Genomic DNA, 17357 nt, shown 5'->3' on the forward strand with positions numbered 1-17357 from the left:
TCTTTACTCCATCTGATTTTTACCACGATCTCTCATTCCCGCTTTGTTCTCTGCCTACATGTATTGATGACTGTCCAGTGCGCCTATTCTCGCTGATTGTTTGCAGCCTGTTCCAGCCCTCTTATCCCTGTATCCGCTTCATGTACTTTAAAACCTTACTTTGTACCTATCTTCGCTGATTGTCCAGCTCCTCTTATTGTAAACTGCCTCGAACCTACTATGGCTTTGGCGATACACAAGAATAAAATTATTATTATTATTATTATTATTAAAGAGCTGTCAGAGGGAGTCAAGATCCCTTCAGAGTGAAGTGCAGAAGGTCAGGGAACGGGCTGGATGAGAGTTTTAAGTTCTGGATAGAAGAAAGGAACTCTCCTGCAAAAAAATCCAGTCTTGCAATGTAGAAGGAACATGTTGGAATTCTGAAAACAGGACCGCGACACAGAGGACTTAAAAGAACTCCTAGGATTACCGTATTTTCACGCAAATAACGCGCACCCGTATAAAACGCGCACACGGGTATAGCGCGCAGAAATCACGATGATATGTACAAAAACTTTGGTATACCGCGCTCACGGGTATACCGCGCATGCTGCCCGACGCTCCTTTCGCCCGCCCTGACTTTCCGTGCGCTGTCCCGACTCTCCGTTCCCCCCCCCTGACTTCCGTGCACTGTCCCCCCTTGAAGGTCTGTCCCCATCCTGAAAGCCTGATGCCCCCCCCGACGTCCGATACATCCCTCCCCCCCGAAGGACCGCCGACTCCCCAACAATATCGGGCCAGGAGGGAGCCCAAATCCTCCTGGCCACGGCGACCCCCTAACCCCACCCCGCACTACATTACGGGCAGGAGGGATCCCAGGCCCTCCTGCCCTCGACGCAAACCCCCCTCCCCCCAACGACCGCCCCCCCCAAGAACCTCCGACCGCCCCCCAGCCGACCCGCGACCCCCACGACCCCCCCACCCCCCTTCCCCGTACCTTTGGTAGTTGGGCCAGAAGGGAGCCCAAACCCTCCTGGCCACGGCGATCCCCTAACCCCACCCCGCACTACATTACGGGCAGGAGGGATCCCAGGCCCTCCTGCCCTCGACGCAAACCCCCCTCCCCCCCAACGACCGCCCCCCCCAAGAACCTCCGACCGCCCCCCCAGCCGACCCGCGACCCCCCTGGCGACCCCCACGACCCCCCCACCCCCCTTCCCCGTACCTTTGGTAGTTGGCCGGACAGACGGGAGCCAAACCCGCCTGTCCGGCAGGCAGCCAACGAAGGAATGAGACCGGATTGGCCCATCCATCCTAAAGCTCCGCCTACTGGTGGGGCCTAAGGCGCGTGGGCCAATCAGAATAGGCCCTGGAGCCTTAGGTCCCACCTGGGGGCGCGGCCTGAGGCACATGGTCGGATTGGGCCCATGTGCCTCAGGCCGCGCCCCCAGGTGGGACCTAAGGCTCCATGGCCTATTCTGATTGGCCCACGCGCCTTAGGCCCCACCAGTAGGCGGAGCTTTAGGATGGATGGGCCAATCCGGCCTCATTCCTTCGTTGGCTGCCTGCCGGACAGGCGGGTTTGGCTCCCGTCTGTCCGGCCAACTACCAAAGGTACGGGGAAGGGGGGTGGGGGGGTCGTGGGGGTCGCCAGGGGGATCGCGGGTCGGCTGGGGGGCGGTCGGAGGTTCTTGGGGGGGGGCGGTCGTTGGGGGGGAGGGGGGTTTGCGTCGAGGGCAGGAGGGCCTGGGATCCCTCCTGCCCGTAATGTAGTGCGGGGTGGGGTTAGGGGGTCGCCGTGGCCAGGAGGGTTTGGGCTCCCTTCTGGCCCAACTACCAAAGGTACGGGGAAGGGGGGTGGGGGGGTCGTGGGGGTCGCCAGGGGGGTCGCGGGTCGGCTGGGGGGGGCGGTCGGAGGTTCTTGGGGGGGGGGGCGGTCGTTCGAGGGGGGGGGGTTTGCGTCGAGGGCAGGAGGGCCTGGGATCCCTCCTGCCCGTAATGTAGTGCGGGGTGGGGTTAGGGGGTCGCCGTGGCCAGGAGGGTTTGGGCTCCCTTTTGGCCCGATATTGTCGGGAAGTCGGCGGTCCTTCGGGGTGGGGGTGCGAGTGGTCCTGCCGGGGGGGGGGGGGATGTATCGGACGTCGGGGAGTCGGCCGGGCAAGAGGGCTTGGGCTCCCTCTTGCTCCGATCGTGGGTGCGGGTGGGAGCGCGTGCGAGCGGTCGTTCGGGGTGGGGGTGCGAGCGGTCTGGCCAGGAGGGTTTGGGCTCCCTTCTGGCCCGATATTGTCGGGAAGTCGGCGGTCCTTCGGGGTGGGGGTGCGAGTGGTCCTGCCGGGGGGGGGGGATGTATCGGACGTCGGGGAGTCGGCCGGGCAAGAGGGCTTGGGCTCCCTCTTGCTCCGATCGTGGATGCGGGTGCGGGTGGGAGCGCGTGCGAGCGGTCGTTCGGGGTGGGGGTGCGAGCGGTCCTGCTGGGGGGGTGAATCGGGCGTCGGGCGGGGTGGGAACTATGTTTTAAAACTTTTGTATACCGCGCTCACGCATATAACACGCGAGGGGTATGCGCGGTAGGTAAAAACGCGTATAACGCGCGCGTTATATGCGTGAAAATACGGTAACTTGAGGCAACCTCTGTTATCCGGACAACCTAAAATCCACAACTAACTCCATGTAAGATTCTCCAAAAATCTACTGCCCTTAAAGGGAAGATGCACTAGGCGTAATCTAGAAGCTGCATTCACCGCCCCATGGGAGACGATCTGCACCTTTATGGCTATAAGACAAGAACATAAGATTTGCCGCTGCTGGGTCAGCAGCGGCCCTTAGGTCAAAGACCAATGCCCTACTAGAGTCTAATCTTACTTGCATATGTTCTGGTCCAACAGGACCTTATCTAACCTTTTCCTGAATCCCTGTAAGGTGTTTTCCCCTATAACAGCCTCTGGAAGAGCGTTCCAGATTTCTACCAATCTTTGGGTGAAGAAGAACTTCCTTACGTTTGTACGGAGTCTATCCCCTTTTAACTTTAGAAAGTGCCCTCTCATTCTCTCCACTTTGTAGAGCATGAACAATCTCTCTTTCTCTGCTACCGTATTTTTCGCTCCATAAGACAAACTTTTTTCACCCAAAAGTGGGTGGAAATCTCGGTGCGTCTTATGAAGCGAAAGTACAAATTTTGTTAACCCGCCACACCACCTTTTTAAACCCACCCGCACGCTGAAACCGCACCACCTTATTTTTAAAAGCACCCCCCTGCCCATCCATCATCGTTGCCTCCCCCTTTTTAACCTGGTCGTCCAGCGTGTATCCTTTGTCTTATTTCCCAGCCTGCAGCGCAGAGATCAGCAGCACAGATGTCAGGAGCAAGCTTTATGCTCTCCTGCTCGGCCCCGCGCTGCTTTCCGAATGGCTACCGTAGATGTGCCCTGTACCCTGTCCTGGCCTACCACCAAAGGGGGGACAGGGTACAGGGCACACTATTTGGTTCAAAATTTTTTTTTCTTGGTTTTTCCTCCTCTAGAGGTGGGTGCGTCTTATGGAGAAAAAATATGGTAAGTCAATTCCCTTCAATATCTTGAATGTCTCGATCATGTCCCATCTCAGTCTCCTCTTCTCAAGGGAGAAGAGGCCCAATTTCTCTAGCCTCTCATTGTACGGCAACTCCCCCAGTCCCTTAACCATTTTTTGTCGCTCTTCTCTGGACCCTTTCGAGTAGTACTATGTCCTTTTTCATGTACGATGACCAGTGTTGGATGCAGTACTCCAGGTGGGGGCAAACCATGGCCCGGTACAGCGGCATGATAATCTTCTCCCATCCCAAAAGAGAACTTCAGGGATGATTCCAACAGCCACATAACGTTTGCCACCCTGTGAGTTTGGAGGAATAGGAAACTTACCCCTGGTTAGAAGTAGCTGCACAGCCCTTCTTGCCAGTTTAGGGGGTGCCTAGCACATGCCATGAGAAGATGGCGACTTGAGAATCCTGCGTGATAAGCTCTGAAATCTGTAAGCCCTGCCACCCTAGAAATAGAGAAAGAAATTCCTGCCCACAGAAAGATGTGAAGAGCCATTATGCCCCTAGAGACTCCCCCAACTCAGAATCCATTCATTCAGGAATTATTTCTATAGCACTACCAGACACACTGTAGTGCTGCAGAGAGGCACAAAGAAGAAGGAAACATCCAAACATACATAGCCTCATCGTTCAGGGACCCTGAGAGAGATGAGGAGATACCTGTATGAAGCACAGGGTACTCTCCTGCCGCTGACATCACTGTGCGGCGATTTGCCTTCTTAAAAAAAAAAAAAAAAAAATTATTTATTTATGCATTTTAAACTTTTGACAGTAACATGTGCTGAGAGTAGAGTCGGTTCAACAGATGGCCACCAGGACGGTCTCGGAGCTCAAGGATCTCTTGTACGAAGAGAGGCTGAAGAATTTGCGGCTTTACTCTCTCGAAGAACGTAGGGAGAGAGGAGACATGATCGAGACCGTTTAAACATATCACCGGCCGTATCAAGATAGAAGAGGAGATTCTCTTTCTCAAGGGACCCTCGGCCACAAGAGGGCATCTGTTCAAACTCAGAGGCGGGAAATTTCATGGCGACACCAGGAAGTATTTCTTCACTGAGAGAGTGGTTGATCCTTGGAATGAGCTCCCGGTGCAGGTAATCGAGGCCAACAGCGTGCCAGATTTTAAGAGCAAATGGGATGCCCATGTGGGATCCCTTAGAGGGTTAAGTTAAGGAGATCGGTCATTAGGAGTGGGATCTCTAGGAAAGTAGACTTGAGTGGGCAGACCTGATGGGCTATGGCCCTTATCTGCCGTCATTTTTCTATGTTTCTAACATCCGTCAAAGATAAGAAAAATGCAATGAACTGAAAATAATCCAAACAATTAACTAAATAATTCAAAGTATAATTACTCCATAATATTGGAGACGGGGCTTAAAACTGACCTGAATAATATCATTCGAAACAATTTTTAAGGAAAATTAAATATGAGGCTTGAATACCCCCAAACCATTTGTCATTGAGCAGTTCTACATAGATACCCTTATCAAGAAGTGGAGGTGACTTGCCCTTTAACAGAAATAAATTTAGATAGCTGCTGCAGTTCATTAAAAACATATCTATTTTCTTTGTACACCATTACACATTTACAGGAAAAGCACAATGTGAAGGTTGCTCCCAACTGCAGGGCCTGTGGTCTCATAATTAGAAATTGTTTCAGGTCATACAGGGAACATCTTTATATCTGAAAAACAATTTCATCAACCATTCCCTGTTAGAGGTCTGCACGGGAACGGGGATCGCGGGGATCCCGCGGGTCCCGCGGGGATCCCGCGGGTTCCCCCCCTGGCCCACGGGACTCCCACGGGGACGCCCCCTGGCCCACGGGACTCCCACGGGGATGCCCCCCTGACCCACGGGACTCCCACGGGGACGCCCCCTTGCCCACGGGACTCCCACGGGGATGAAAACAACCTACCTAAATTCTGGCGATGCAAGCATGCAGCTTACAAGTCTGGCGTCGCGTCGGGAAATAGCCATGTTGAGCAGTGAGCTCAGCACGTACACAGATGAAAGCCTTGCTTGCTGATTGGTCCGGCGGCCCCGCCCCACCGTGCCGCCGGACCAATCAGCAAGCAAGGCTTTCATCTGTGTACGTGCTGAGCTCACTGCTCAGCATGGCTATTTCCCGACGCGGGCATTAGGCTGTTTTTTGTCATTTCGGGTGGGGGATGGCAGCGGCAGCAGCAGCCTGAAAAAGAAATCATCCTGGCCGGGTTCGGTGTCATGCTCCGGAGCTTCTACAGCCTTCCTATCTCCCTCTCCCTTCTACCTGCGGCTCTCTTCGGCAACTTAGCAGCAACGATCGACACAAGCTTCTGGCGTCGGGGCCTACCCTCTGCGAGTCCCGCTTGTTTCAACTTCCTTTTTCCACAAAGGTGGGACTCGTAGAGGGAAGGCCTCGATGTCGGCAGCTTGTCTTGATCACCGCTGCTGACGAGTTGCTTAAGAGAGCCGCGGAGCAGGGGGGTGTTGCCAGGTGCAGGTAGAAGGGAGAGGGCCAGATGCAGGACTCGTGGGTGAGGGAGGAGAAGAGAGAGGGGAGAGAAACAAAAGGAAATATTTCATACTGGGCTGGGCCGGAGTGGAGAGAGGGTGGAAAGATTCTGGCTACAGGGTGCAGTAACAAAGGAAAAGGGGGGAAAGCTGAAAATAGAGATAGTGACACAAAGAAGAGAAAGGGTAAGCAGGACCTTCTGAATAAGGATAGAGATACAGAGGGGACATGAAGAGGAGGTGAAATAGAGACATAGAAGTAATGCTGAAAAAGTGTGTGTGTGTGGGGGGGGGAGATAAAGACATTGAAAGGGCAAATGGTGAATATGGGGTAAAGACAAGGACAGAGACAAATGAAGATTCTGAAAAAGTGGTGAGATAGGGATATAGGTGAGATGGACACAAAGAAGGGTGATGCTGGAAAATAGGTGGAATGGTAATTCTGACAGACACAGAAGGGAAATGCTGGATCAAGGAGAGATGGGGCTCAGGCTGGATGGAATGAGGAGAAATGCCTTGTTGGCCCGGAACTTCCTCTCCTACGTCAGAATTGACGTCAGGGAGCGGAATGCTGGTCAGCGCGACGCTTCTGCAGGGAAAGCTTGGGACAGCGGTGGCTTGGGGACTATTCCCCGATGGCGGTGGCAGCAAACCGAGTGGCTTGGGGGAGGGCACGGAGAAAGAAAGAAAGGGGGCAGACAGAGAGACAGAAAGAAGGGGGAACAGGGAGACAGAAAGAAAAAGTTGGGGGAGAGAATGAGGTCTGGAGGAGAGGAAACATACAGGAGGCTGAAAGAAAGGAAGAAAGATTGGATGCACAGTCAGAAGAAGAAAGTGCAACCAGAGACTCATGAAATCACCAAACAGCAAAGGTAGGAAAAATGATTTTATTTTCAATTTAGTGATCAAAATGTGTCTGTTTTGAGAATTTATATCTGCTGTCTATATTTTGCACTATGGCTCCCTTTTACTAAACCGCAATATTGTTTTTTAGCGCAGGGAGCCTATGAGCATTGAGAGCAGCGCGAGGCATTCAGCGTAACTCCCTGTGCTAAAACCTACTATTGTGGTTTAGTAAAAAGGGAGGGGGTGTATTTGTCTATTTTTGTATTTTGTTACCGAGGTGACATTGCATAGAGTCATCTGCCTTGGGAAATGTATATGGCAGATATCTTTGTTTTGTGTTCAAAAGAAAAGGAAATGCATTTCTGGTTTTATTTCTACAGTGTTGAAGTACTTGTTGGCCCTTGCTGTGACTGGTGGGGATCCCCAAGCACCGCCAGCAGAGGACCTCCTCTAGAGATGGTCAGAACTCCCCTCCACCAAGCGCAGCAGTCGCTGGCAGCATCCATGAGCCACTGAGGTGCCAGCATCTGTGACTCAGGGACGCTACTGCTGCCTGCCAAGCTTGGCAAAAGGGACCCCAGGCCAACTGCAAAGGAAGTCCTCAGCTGACAGTTTGTGGGTTCTCATCAGCTGAGTATTTATATTTTATATTTACATTAGAGGTTCTGGTAGAAACCCATTTACAAAGTATGTATTCTTCCCAATTAATATTTCCAAATTAATAGTCTCTTTGCTTATTTGTAAATGGGTCTCTACCAGAGCCTTTAATTCAGTAGCATAATTAAATAAAATAACTATTTCTGAAGTTTATAGGGAAGGATGGTGACGGAGGGGATTCCTCGCGGGGACGGGTGGGGACGGAGGGGATTCCTCGCGGGGACGGGTGGGGACGGAGGGGATTCCTCGCGGGGACGGGTGGGGACGGAGGGATTCCTCACGGGGACGGGTGGGGACGGAGGGATTCCTCACGGGGACGGGTGGGGATGGGTGGGATTTTGGCGGGGACGGGTGGGGACGGGTGGGATTTCTGTCCCCGCGCAACTCTCTATTCCCTGTCTGAGCCAATAGCAAAGGAAACTATCAATGTTGCGGTACTCTGAGATTCCATTTCCGACTTTCGAGGAAACTAGTCAAGTCTAAACCATCAGCAGAAAGATTCTGCTGGTTAGGCAAGTAATACATTTTTGAGATAGGTGGATAGGCTTACTCAGGTACCTTCAAAATCTCATTCATGTACCCTAGTAGCATTTTCTAACATTTCACATTCAAAATGCAAATTCCCACTATCTCTAAACCAGACAGAGGCTTGTGATTCCAAAGTTTTTAGTCTGGTTCAGAGACTTATCTTCCAGACTTGATATTCTATTCTTTATTGTCACTTGTTCCAAAAGTACAGCTGTACACCAGTTGGAAAGTTGCTGCATTTGACTACCCAGGGAAGACTGTAGATTAGATATCGCCTCCCAAATCATCTCCATATTAAAGACCTTAGGTCTCTGCAGGGGAGTTCGTTCCTGGGTTCCCTTGTAAATCCAGTACCTTTAGCTGCTGCCGCAAGGGAAATCTGAATGGAGTCCTCCTCTTCCTCTTGATTTGCATCCAGCTCCTCCACTGGCAATGCTGGCATATCCTCCTGGCGCCGCTCAGACTCAAATCCGTGAGTCTGGTAGTGCTGCAGGGAAGCGTCTCAGGCCAGCCCAGTCTCCAATGCTGGTTCCGTGGCCACAGGACGCTGCGGTGGTCTCCGCTCCTCCAGAGACAAGATGGCACCCTCAATGAAGTGTTTGCACGCCTTAGTCTGCGTGCCTCTTCCTGTCGAAGATTCATCCAGGTTCTGTGTTCGAGAAGGAGTGCTGCATTAAAGTGTCCATTGGCCCGATAAGCAATGTTCCTCCGGGAAAACCTGGACTTTAGATTTACGTTTCACCATTAATATGGCACACAAGAAGTAATTTCCCGCCAATGGCATCTCCATGCCTGCTTCAAGCCACCATCTTAGTTTGGCTCCTGCGATTTGCCTTCTGCCGACCCAGTACTGAGATAAGCCGAGACTGGGCAGCCAAGCACAGAGCAGAGTTTCTCTCCTAAGCGCCTTGAGACCTAACAGTATAGTCCCCATACTGAAAAAAGATGTAGCGCGGCAAAAGAACCAACTCGGGAGACACACACCGAGCTCAACCGTCGCATCATTGTCTAAAGCTGCTGTAACACTTCAGACACATCTGACCCTGAAAACATAGAAGCCGCGGCACACACTGACAAAGGTCAGCTGCAGAAAGAAACCCCCTGAATGCTGTGGCGCTCCCGCCACCGCAGAAGACCCAAGTGTGCGCCTGTTTCACGCTGTAATGTACTGGCTCCTTCAACAGTGTTGTAAGAACATACCCGGAGCCATCTGATCCAGTATTTCCACACGGCCACAGCATACAATGACTAAACACAGCCTTGGAGAGAAACTTCATGAACTCTGCAGGCACTTCTGTCAGCTTAGGAGAACAAGCATACGCCTCCTTCGCATGGGAAGGCACCGGATCCTTCAACGGTATTTCAATGACATACCCAGAGCCCTTCACTGAAGTATTGCTCACACATTCCAAAAATCTGTTAAACCATTGCTACTGCCCTACAAAGTTTAGCATTTGATAAATAAAATATCCTTTTTTTTTTTGACGTACGTGATACTGAACCCGCAGTTCCAACACAAACATATACTCATCACCTCATTGTTAATGCCGGTTGATCAGCACTGATAGAGCAGAACTATAGTCATTTTGGTCTCACTTCTTCTTTTTTTACAATTATGGGAAATAAAACAAAAATAGAGACCAAAGTCAGGCCCTCAATCACTGGAGGGAGGGTAGGGCAGGGACCTGGAGGGGCCCAGGTGTAACTCCTAAAGCCGGCACCGTTCAGCCAGACACCCCTGTCTCACTGAAGAGAAACCTCAACAGGAGAAATATAATTGCCCAGTCACAGCCAGAATTCAGGAGCTAGTTGAATAGCAACCGTTCACCTGCTGGAGATAGAACATACTGAAGATACTGAAGATGCAGGAGGTGTGCCAGCCAATAAGACCACCTGTTAATCAGTTTCTCTATCTCCACCTGCTGGTAGAAATGTGCTATCCGACTAGTCTCTGAATTTATTTACTGCTGTTGCTAAGGAAGTACTTAATATCAGCTGTGAAATTTGTTCTATAGAAACAGCAGCTGCCAATGTATGCAAATTCACAATACAAGCATTTGATGATGCCCTGTCATCAAATTACCCTTTAACTTATTTCTGTAATAATTTTAATAGAGTGATGCAAAATGTCACTGCCTTTAATCCCTAACTCCTAGTCACCTGTTCAGTAATCCCTTATTTGTCTGTCTTGAATAGACTGGAAGCTCTGTGGAGCAGGGACTCTCTTATGTGTTTGTGTACACTGCTGTGTACGTCTAAAAGTGTTATAGAAATGATAAGGAGCAGTAAAACACTGAAGCAGTCTCGCAAAATTGCTTTACCCACTCCATAGAGGGCTGCAATGGCTAAGCATTTAACCTGGTTCCTATATAGCGCGAATGATGATTCTGATTAAGGCAGAATCCTCTCTATTAGCATACATTCAAAAAAGGTCTGGAAATTTGTGTGCTTAATTAAGATACTGGAGTCCATATCCATAGCAACCGCTCAGCTTAAGAACAAAGAACCCATACAAACTCCCACTTGGAGAGCAGAATTGGGAAGTGCCGGAGGGTGACAGCTGATGCTATACAGAGCCAGGTGTGGCAGCAACACCTAACCCCAACAAATCACTGCCAACTTTATAAAAGAGGTTAAGATTCCAAATAATAGGAATGAGAAAGAGAGATTTTCATGACTAAATAGAGGCCTGTTGAACATATCCTAGATGATGCTCTTGTCACCCACATCTGCAGAAGAGCATCCTCACGCCTTCATCTACCTGACGAAAAACCATTGTTTACTACTAAATGATTTCTATTTACCCAGATGCCCACAGAGTTTCTAGCCAGCTTCTGCACAATATGTTCTAATGGTAATAGACAATGCTGCCTTTTAGCAAGTGGCAATCCGCTCCAAATGGCCCTCCAGCATCTGAATGTAGTACATTTGAAAAAAATCAGCCCTGAAAATGAAATCTGCAATAGCTTTTCAAATTCTCAAACCACCACATTTGACAGAATTAGATTCAATTTCCTTACCTTTTGTTGACAGCCTTTTCATCTTTTTCATATGGCTTAACAAACCATTTTCCTATCCTTACAAATCTTTTATCCATCAGACACCTAGAAAGCAATTAAGCAAGAAACATTTAGTGCACCTTCCAAAATTAGCAAGACTATCCATTCAATACAGAACTTTAGAATCAAGCTACTACTGGGAAGTTCTTCCCTAATGCAGCTCTGCTTACTGTCTCAGTTGCACACCACTAGAATATCAACTCCAAGATGTGCCTATTCTGAATAGTGTATACTCCAAGCAGATCTTGTGTTAAACAGGAAGTGAGGGGGAAACTGAAGCAGTGTTTCTTCTAAGGCCTCAAAATACAGGAGCTACACCAACCCATGAGGGGATGCTGATGCTGCCACTCAACCCCATTCCCTGCCTGTACTGTGAGCATGCTCAAGTTCCCGATGCTAATCTCATTCACTTGAGATCAGGCTCAAGGATGTGACCACCAGGAAATGCTCCCTGTGCTGGCAGCGAATAGGGTTGAATAGCAACAGTACGACTGCAGCAGTGGACCTTAGGCAAGAGAGAGGGTAAGAGAAGGAGAGAAAGTTAACACAGAGAGAGGGATCAGATATGTGTTGAAAGGAACAAAAGTATGTGTGCAACTGTGGGATTACTATAGCTGCTAAGTCAAAAAAACAGAGGACACCTGACCCCACCCCTGCTCTGCCCCCTTCACCCACCCTCGCCCCTAAACTGCCCAACATACCTCTCTTTCTCCAACAATGCTTGTGTCCCTCCCCATCCCCAGTCACTGCTGCAATTTAAAAACTTCAAGCAGTTGGCAGTGTCCGCCTGCTCCAGAAGACTTCACTCTACAGCACTTCCGGTTCGTGCTGCAGAGTGATTTCAATTACCCCAACAATGACTAGAGAAATATTACATTAGGGCGTTCCAGGGAGGTAAAATTCTTAAACATCATAAATGATTGGTTCTTGGAGCAACTGGTCCAGGAACCGACAAGAGGGGGAGCTATTTTAAATTTGGTTCTTAGTTGAATGCAGGGCGTAGTACAGCAGTAAAACTGTTTTGGGTCCACTGGGAAACAGTGATCATAACATGATCAAATCTGAGATATCTGGAGTGACATCACTAAAGAAATCTACCGTAGCAGCATTTAATTTTTGAAAGGGCAACTATGATAAAGTAAGGAAAATGGTTAAAAAGAAGCTAAAAGGATCAGTGGCCAAGGAAATAGGTTCAGGTAGAAGTCTCAATACAACATCTTCTTGCACCAAGAAGCAGGTAAGACCTCTGAATTGGCTCAGTCACGGTGTCCTTTTCACTCGGGGTGAAAAGACCCAAGTGACCTGCTGTCAAGTCTGCACATGGGCTACCCCGCACACTGAAAAGTTCACTCCACTGAGCCCCAGAAGCAGGAAAAAATCCTTTCATTTACACCAAGAAACAGGATCTTAGCAAAGCCAGAGAGCACAACAGATTTAAGTACCCTGGACTGCTGGGTACTGGTGCAGCCGAGAAAGTTCAGTGGTGGGAGGCTCCGTGGGGACCTATACACTGGTGATGAGAGAGCTGAAGAAGTAGCCGGGGACCCAGTAGAGCCTGAAGTTGAGGGGGCTTAGGCTTCATGACCAGAGGTGGGATCAGTGAAGAAGGATCCAAGCGAGTCCTCAGTGCGAGCTTCGGCAAGACAACTGAGGGGGTGGGAGAGCCCTCAGTGCATGGGTGGCAGATAAGATGACTGGGTGACGGAGCAGCTAGGAGGTCTCAGTGCATGACTGCTGTTCTTTTGTCTCATTAAACTGAGTAAGCAGGTCCTCGTCCTGCTTCTACAAGCCATCATTCAATAATGACGGCTGAGTGCTCTTGTCAACCTTTCTAACCTAAACAGGAGTGCCGTCAAGGACTCTGAAGCTAGGAACACAGAGTTGACCAAAGCTGTTAAGGAACCTCACAAAAATAAATAATGCAGTATTTCAGCAACTGCTGGAGGCACAGTGACAGCTCAAAACTCTGAACCAACATTTTAATCAAATGAAAGAGCAACTACACTAGGAGTTGATACTAGTTAAAAGTGACTGCCAGATGCTTCAGTCTAAAAGTGACATGACCGCAGCATCAAAAGTCACGTTGGAAATGGAAGTTGATAGACTAAACCAGAGGCTTTGGAGAATAGAGCAGGATTTGCAGGCAATCCAATCCAGGGAAAATGATTTGAAGAAAACCACTGAAGAATTAAAAGAGGAAAGAGATGCCCTCAGCTACCAATCTGACCAAAAGTTGAAAGAAATGAGTTGAAACTTTTTTTTTTTAATGCCATGCTAGTCCTGCATACAAATTTAGAAGAAAATCTGAGACATAATGGTGGGGAGCTTTTTCTTTTTATTATTTTGGACCACTTGGTATGGAATGACCCATTAGGGAAGTAGGGACTGGGGGATTATCAATACAGGCTCCCATCAAACTCAAATCTCTACCAATTAAAATTGCAACCACTTTAAAGTTACCTTGGACAGTAAGGGCTCCTTTTAGAAGGCGTGCTAATCATTTTAACACATGCATGTTAGTCTATGGACGCATTAGCATGCACTAAAACGGTTAACGCACCTTTGTAAAACAGGGTCTAAGTTTACCTATCATGCCCATATCAGTACAGTTGTTCAGAAATTCTTTTACCGTCTAAGAGTGATTCGCTCTCTCTCGAAATTACTTGAACCCACCTCTCTGAATACTCTGATTCACTCACTCGTGATCTCCTACAAAGATTATTGTAATGCCCTTTACAAAGGCATAAAAAAAAAGAAAAAAAAGAAATAAGGAGTCTTCATATAGTACAGAACACGGCAATTAAAATCATTTTTAATGTAAAAATATGATCATGTTTCCCCCCTTCTATTTAAAGCACATTTGCTACCAGTAGAACATAGAATCAGCTATAAAATTATATTATTAACTTTTAAAACTCGCCTAAATAAGCAGCCCAAATTTATCGACAGACTCCTTATCCCTTCTAGCCCTTCGCTCCATGACTCAAAATCTCCTTACCATTCCATCCTTAAAACAAATTTACACCATTAGATCTAATATTTTCACTGTTACAGCTCCCTCCCTCTGGAATTACTTATGTGAAGAGCCATCCTTAAACATTTCTGTTCTGTGACACTTTTGAATCTTAACTGTCCTTTTAAGGACTAAAAAATTATTTTCCATTTTGGCTCTTCCCTTTTTGTTTTCTTTTCTCTAAATATTGTACTTCTTACCCTTTTCCCTTATGTTTACGTTCGTCCGTGGATTAAGTTATTTGTTGTATTAAGAATCCCTAGTGATGTCTCTCGTTGCTAATTTTTAACCTTGTTTTATTATATCTGTACTTTGTATAATCTTTTATCGTTGTACACCGCCTAGAAGTTCGATTAGGTGGTATAAGAAATTTTAAATAAACTTGAACTTGATTAGGTGGAAGGGAAACATCAATAAGAGGAAAGATAAGAATGGAACCTATCTGAATGGAGAAATAAATGTTTTACTTTAATGACTGGAATAAGATAACTTTGGAAATGTTATATATGCTTTGGAAATCTCATATATGCTTTGTATTTTGTTTATGGTTTATTTATAATCCACTTTTTACAAGGCAAAATACAACAACACACACATAATAGTACTTCACAAACATTTCAAACATCTTACAGAAAAAATAAAAATATACAAAAAATTCAACATAAAATCAAAATAAAATACCAGCCTCAAGCAACCTAATACAATTCAGGTTTTCAACGGCCAACATCTCATACTGTGTAGGTCATACAACAAAACAGATGTCTTTTTAACAATTTCTTAAAGGCATCAACATTTTGCACTGTACAAGAGAAAGTTACTCCAAGGAAAAAAGTTTTTACAAAAAAACCCCAACAGTTTGTAAACTTTTGAGGTCTAAAGTCAGATAAGCAGAAAACGCACATAAGAGGAGTGGCTTAGTGGTTAGAGCTACACCCTCAGCACCCATGCTACTCCTTCTGACCCTTGACAAATCATTTAATCCCCCACTGTCCCAGATAAATTAGGTAGATTGTGAACCCGCTGAGACAGATAGGAAAAATGCTTCAGCACATGAATGTAAAAACCATTTAGAGCAGTGTTCTTCAAGCTTTTTACACCTATGGACCAGCAAAAATAAAAGAATTAGTTCATGGACCGGCAAACTACTCAGACTGAAATTAAAAAAAACATTTTCGCCCCGTCCCCGCGAGCTCGGTCCTGCAAACCATCTGATCCCATCTGCACAAGCCTCAAATAGTTATGATTTTATATTGAATGTATTTTATTAAAGTATAATATTTTATTAAAGTATAAAAAGAAACAATATTCTGTACAATTGTCATTTTATAAATACAAATAATACAGGGCAAGGATCAACAAAACCCCTGTCTCCCCTCCTCTTCACATATATCCCCTCCACTATCAAGAAAACTGAATAAGCCAAATTATTACAGAATGCTACGCAGAAATATCATGCTAACAGAATACCACAGTCACACATGACAGGAATAGTGTTAGGGGAGTGCAACTAGGGCAACTGCCCCCTGGTCAAAGAGAGCCCTAAGCCAGCTGAAAGCTAAAGAAGCACTGCCTAGGCTTTGCACTCCCCAGTTATGTCAAACACCAGCTCTAGCAGGATACATATTTCAAATCTAATATATTCTAATCACAAGATAGAAATAAAATTATTTTTTTCTACCTTTTGTCATCTTTGGTTTCTGCTTTCATCTTTTCACTCTCTTCCATCCAGCGTCTGCCTTCTGTGTCTTCAATCCAGCATCTACCCCTTTCATCCACTGTGTGCCCTCTCCCCCTTCCATATGGTATCTGCCTTCATCCTACACCCCTTTACCCTTTCCATCCAGCCTGTGCTCCTTCTCTCCTTTTTACATGATTCATTCTACTCTCTTCATTTTTATCTCTCCTATACCAGATCTAGCATCTTTGTTCCACTCTCCTTATTTCTCATCTGACCCCCTTCCCAGTATCAATCTCTCTCTACTTTCTCATTCCTCTGTCTCTCCCCTTTCCCTCATCTGATCTCTCCATTCCATCCTTACTCCCTCCCCTCCTCTAATCTCCCTCCCAGCTGTTTCCTTCCTATTTTCCTTCCTCCCCTGTCCAGCAGTACCCCTTCTCCCTTTCCTCCTCCCCTTATCCAACAGTAACTCTCTTCCCTTCCCTTTCTCCTGTCCAGCAGTACGCCTTCCCCTTCCTCCTCCCCTGTCTAGGAGTACCCCTTCTCCTTTCCCTCTCCAGCAAATGTTTCCTCTCTTTAGCCTAGCGGCAGCTCTGTGTGCTTTTAACTTTGGCACACAGCTGCCCCTAAGCAGTAGTTTAGCTGTGGTTTTATGAGGCAGCCTCGGGGCCTTTGGTAGGCCGGTCCACATCGCATCATCGAAGCAGGCCAGCCTAGCAAAGGCCCCGAGGCTGCCTCATGAAACCGCAGCTAAACTACTGCTTAGAAGCAGCTATGTGCTGAAGTTAAAAGCACACAGAGCTGCCGCTGCTGGTCTGGGGGTGCAGAGACAAAATAAAGGCAGAAGGCATACGCGGTAGGAGGCAGGAGTCCCGGCATATACGATGGCAACAGAAAGTTGCAAGTAAGCTGACGCCAGCACCGGAGCCTCTCTTCCTGCCTAGTGTGCAGTTTGTGGAGGGTTCATGGACCAGCAAGAAATTTTTGCGGGACCAGTGGTTGAAGAACACTGGTTTAGAGAACTAATAAACTTGGATTTTGAAACATCTAGCTTAGGCAACTTCAAACTGTGTAGGAAAAGTTCTCTCTTTCAATAGATCAGCTTTGTGATTTTTACTAAACAACGATCCTGACAGATTTCTGAATTGGCGTCAAGAATTTTTCATCATCTTGTACATTGGATGCAGAGGATACGTACTACAAGGGGGAATCGGGTGACTCTTTCTATTATCTTATATTACCCCAAAGAGTTCAAAGTAGATCACAAAGAGAAACTAAGATCAAATCTAGTTAAACAATCATAATCCCCTCTCCCCCCCCCCTTTTACAAAGCTGCGCAGCAATATCATGAAGCCTTTTAAATCCCTATAGGCTTCAGGCTAGTTACTGCAGCAGCCTGAGCTAAACAGCTTTATAAAAGAGGTCCAATAGGAATAATCTGTCTACAGCAAATCACCTCAAAAGTTCTTAAATAAATGTGTTTTTAATAATCTCCTAAATGTCATGTAATTCCAGTAAATATAA

At 47.4% G+C, this 17357-nt stretch overlaps 1 protein-coding gene across 1 annotated transcript in view; it reads right to left on the bottom strand.

Annotated features, from left to right (window-relative positions):
* Positions 1–17357, bottom strand: part of MED13L (mediator complex subunit 13L) — an 802147-nt gene that overhangs the window by 325540 nt on the left and 459250 nt on the right. The window contains exon 4 of the mRNA XM_033955209.1: positions 11104–11187. Coding sequence (XP_033811100.1) covers positions 11104–11187 — 84 coding nt within the window. The remainder of the gene's footprint in view (positions 1–11103; positions 11188–17357) is intronic.

This window comes from Geotrypetes seraphini, chromosome 8 (genome assembly GCF_902459505.1).
Source record: "Geotrypetes seraphini chromosome 8, aGeoSer1.1, whole genome shotgun sequence".
NCBI lineage: Eukaryota > Metazoa > Chordata > Amphibia > Gymnophiona > Dermophiidae > Geotrypetes > Geotrypetes seraphini.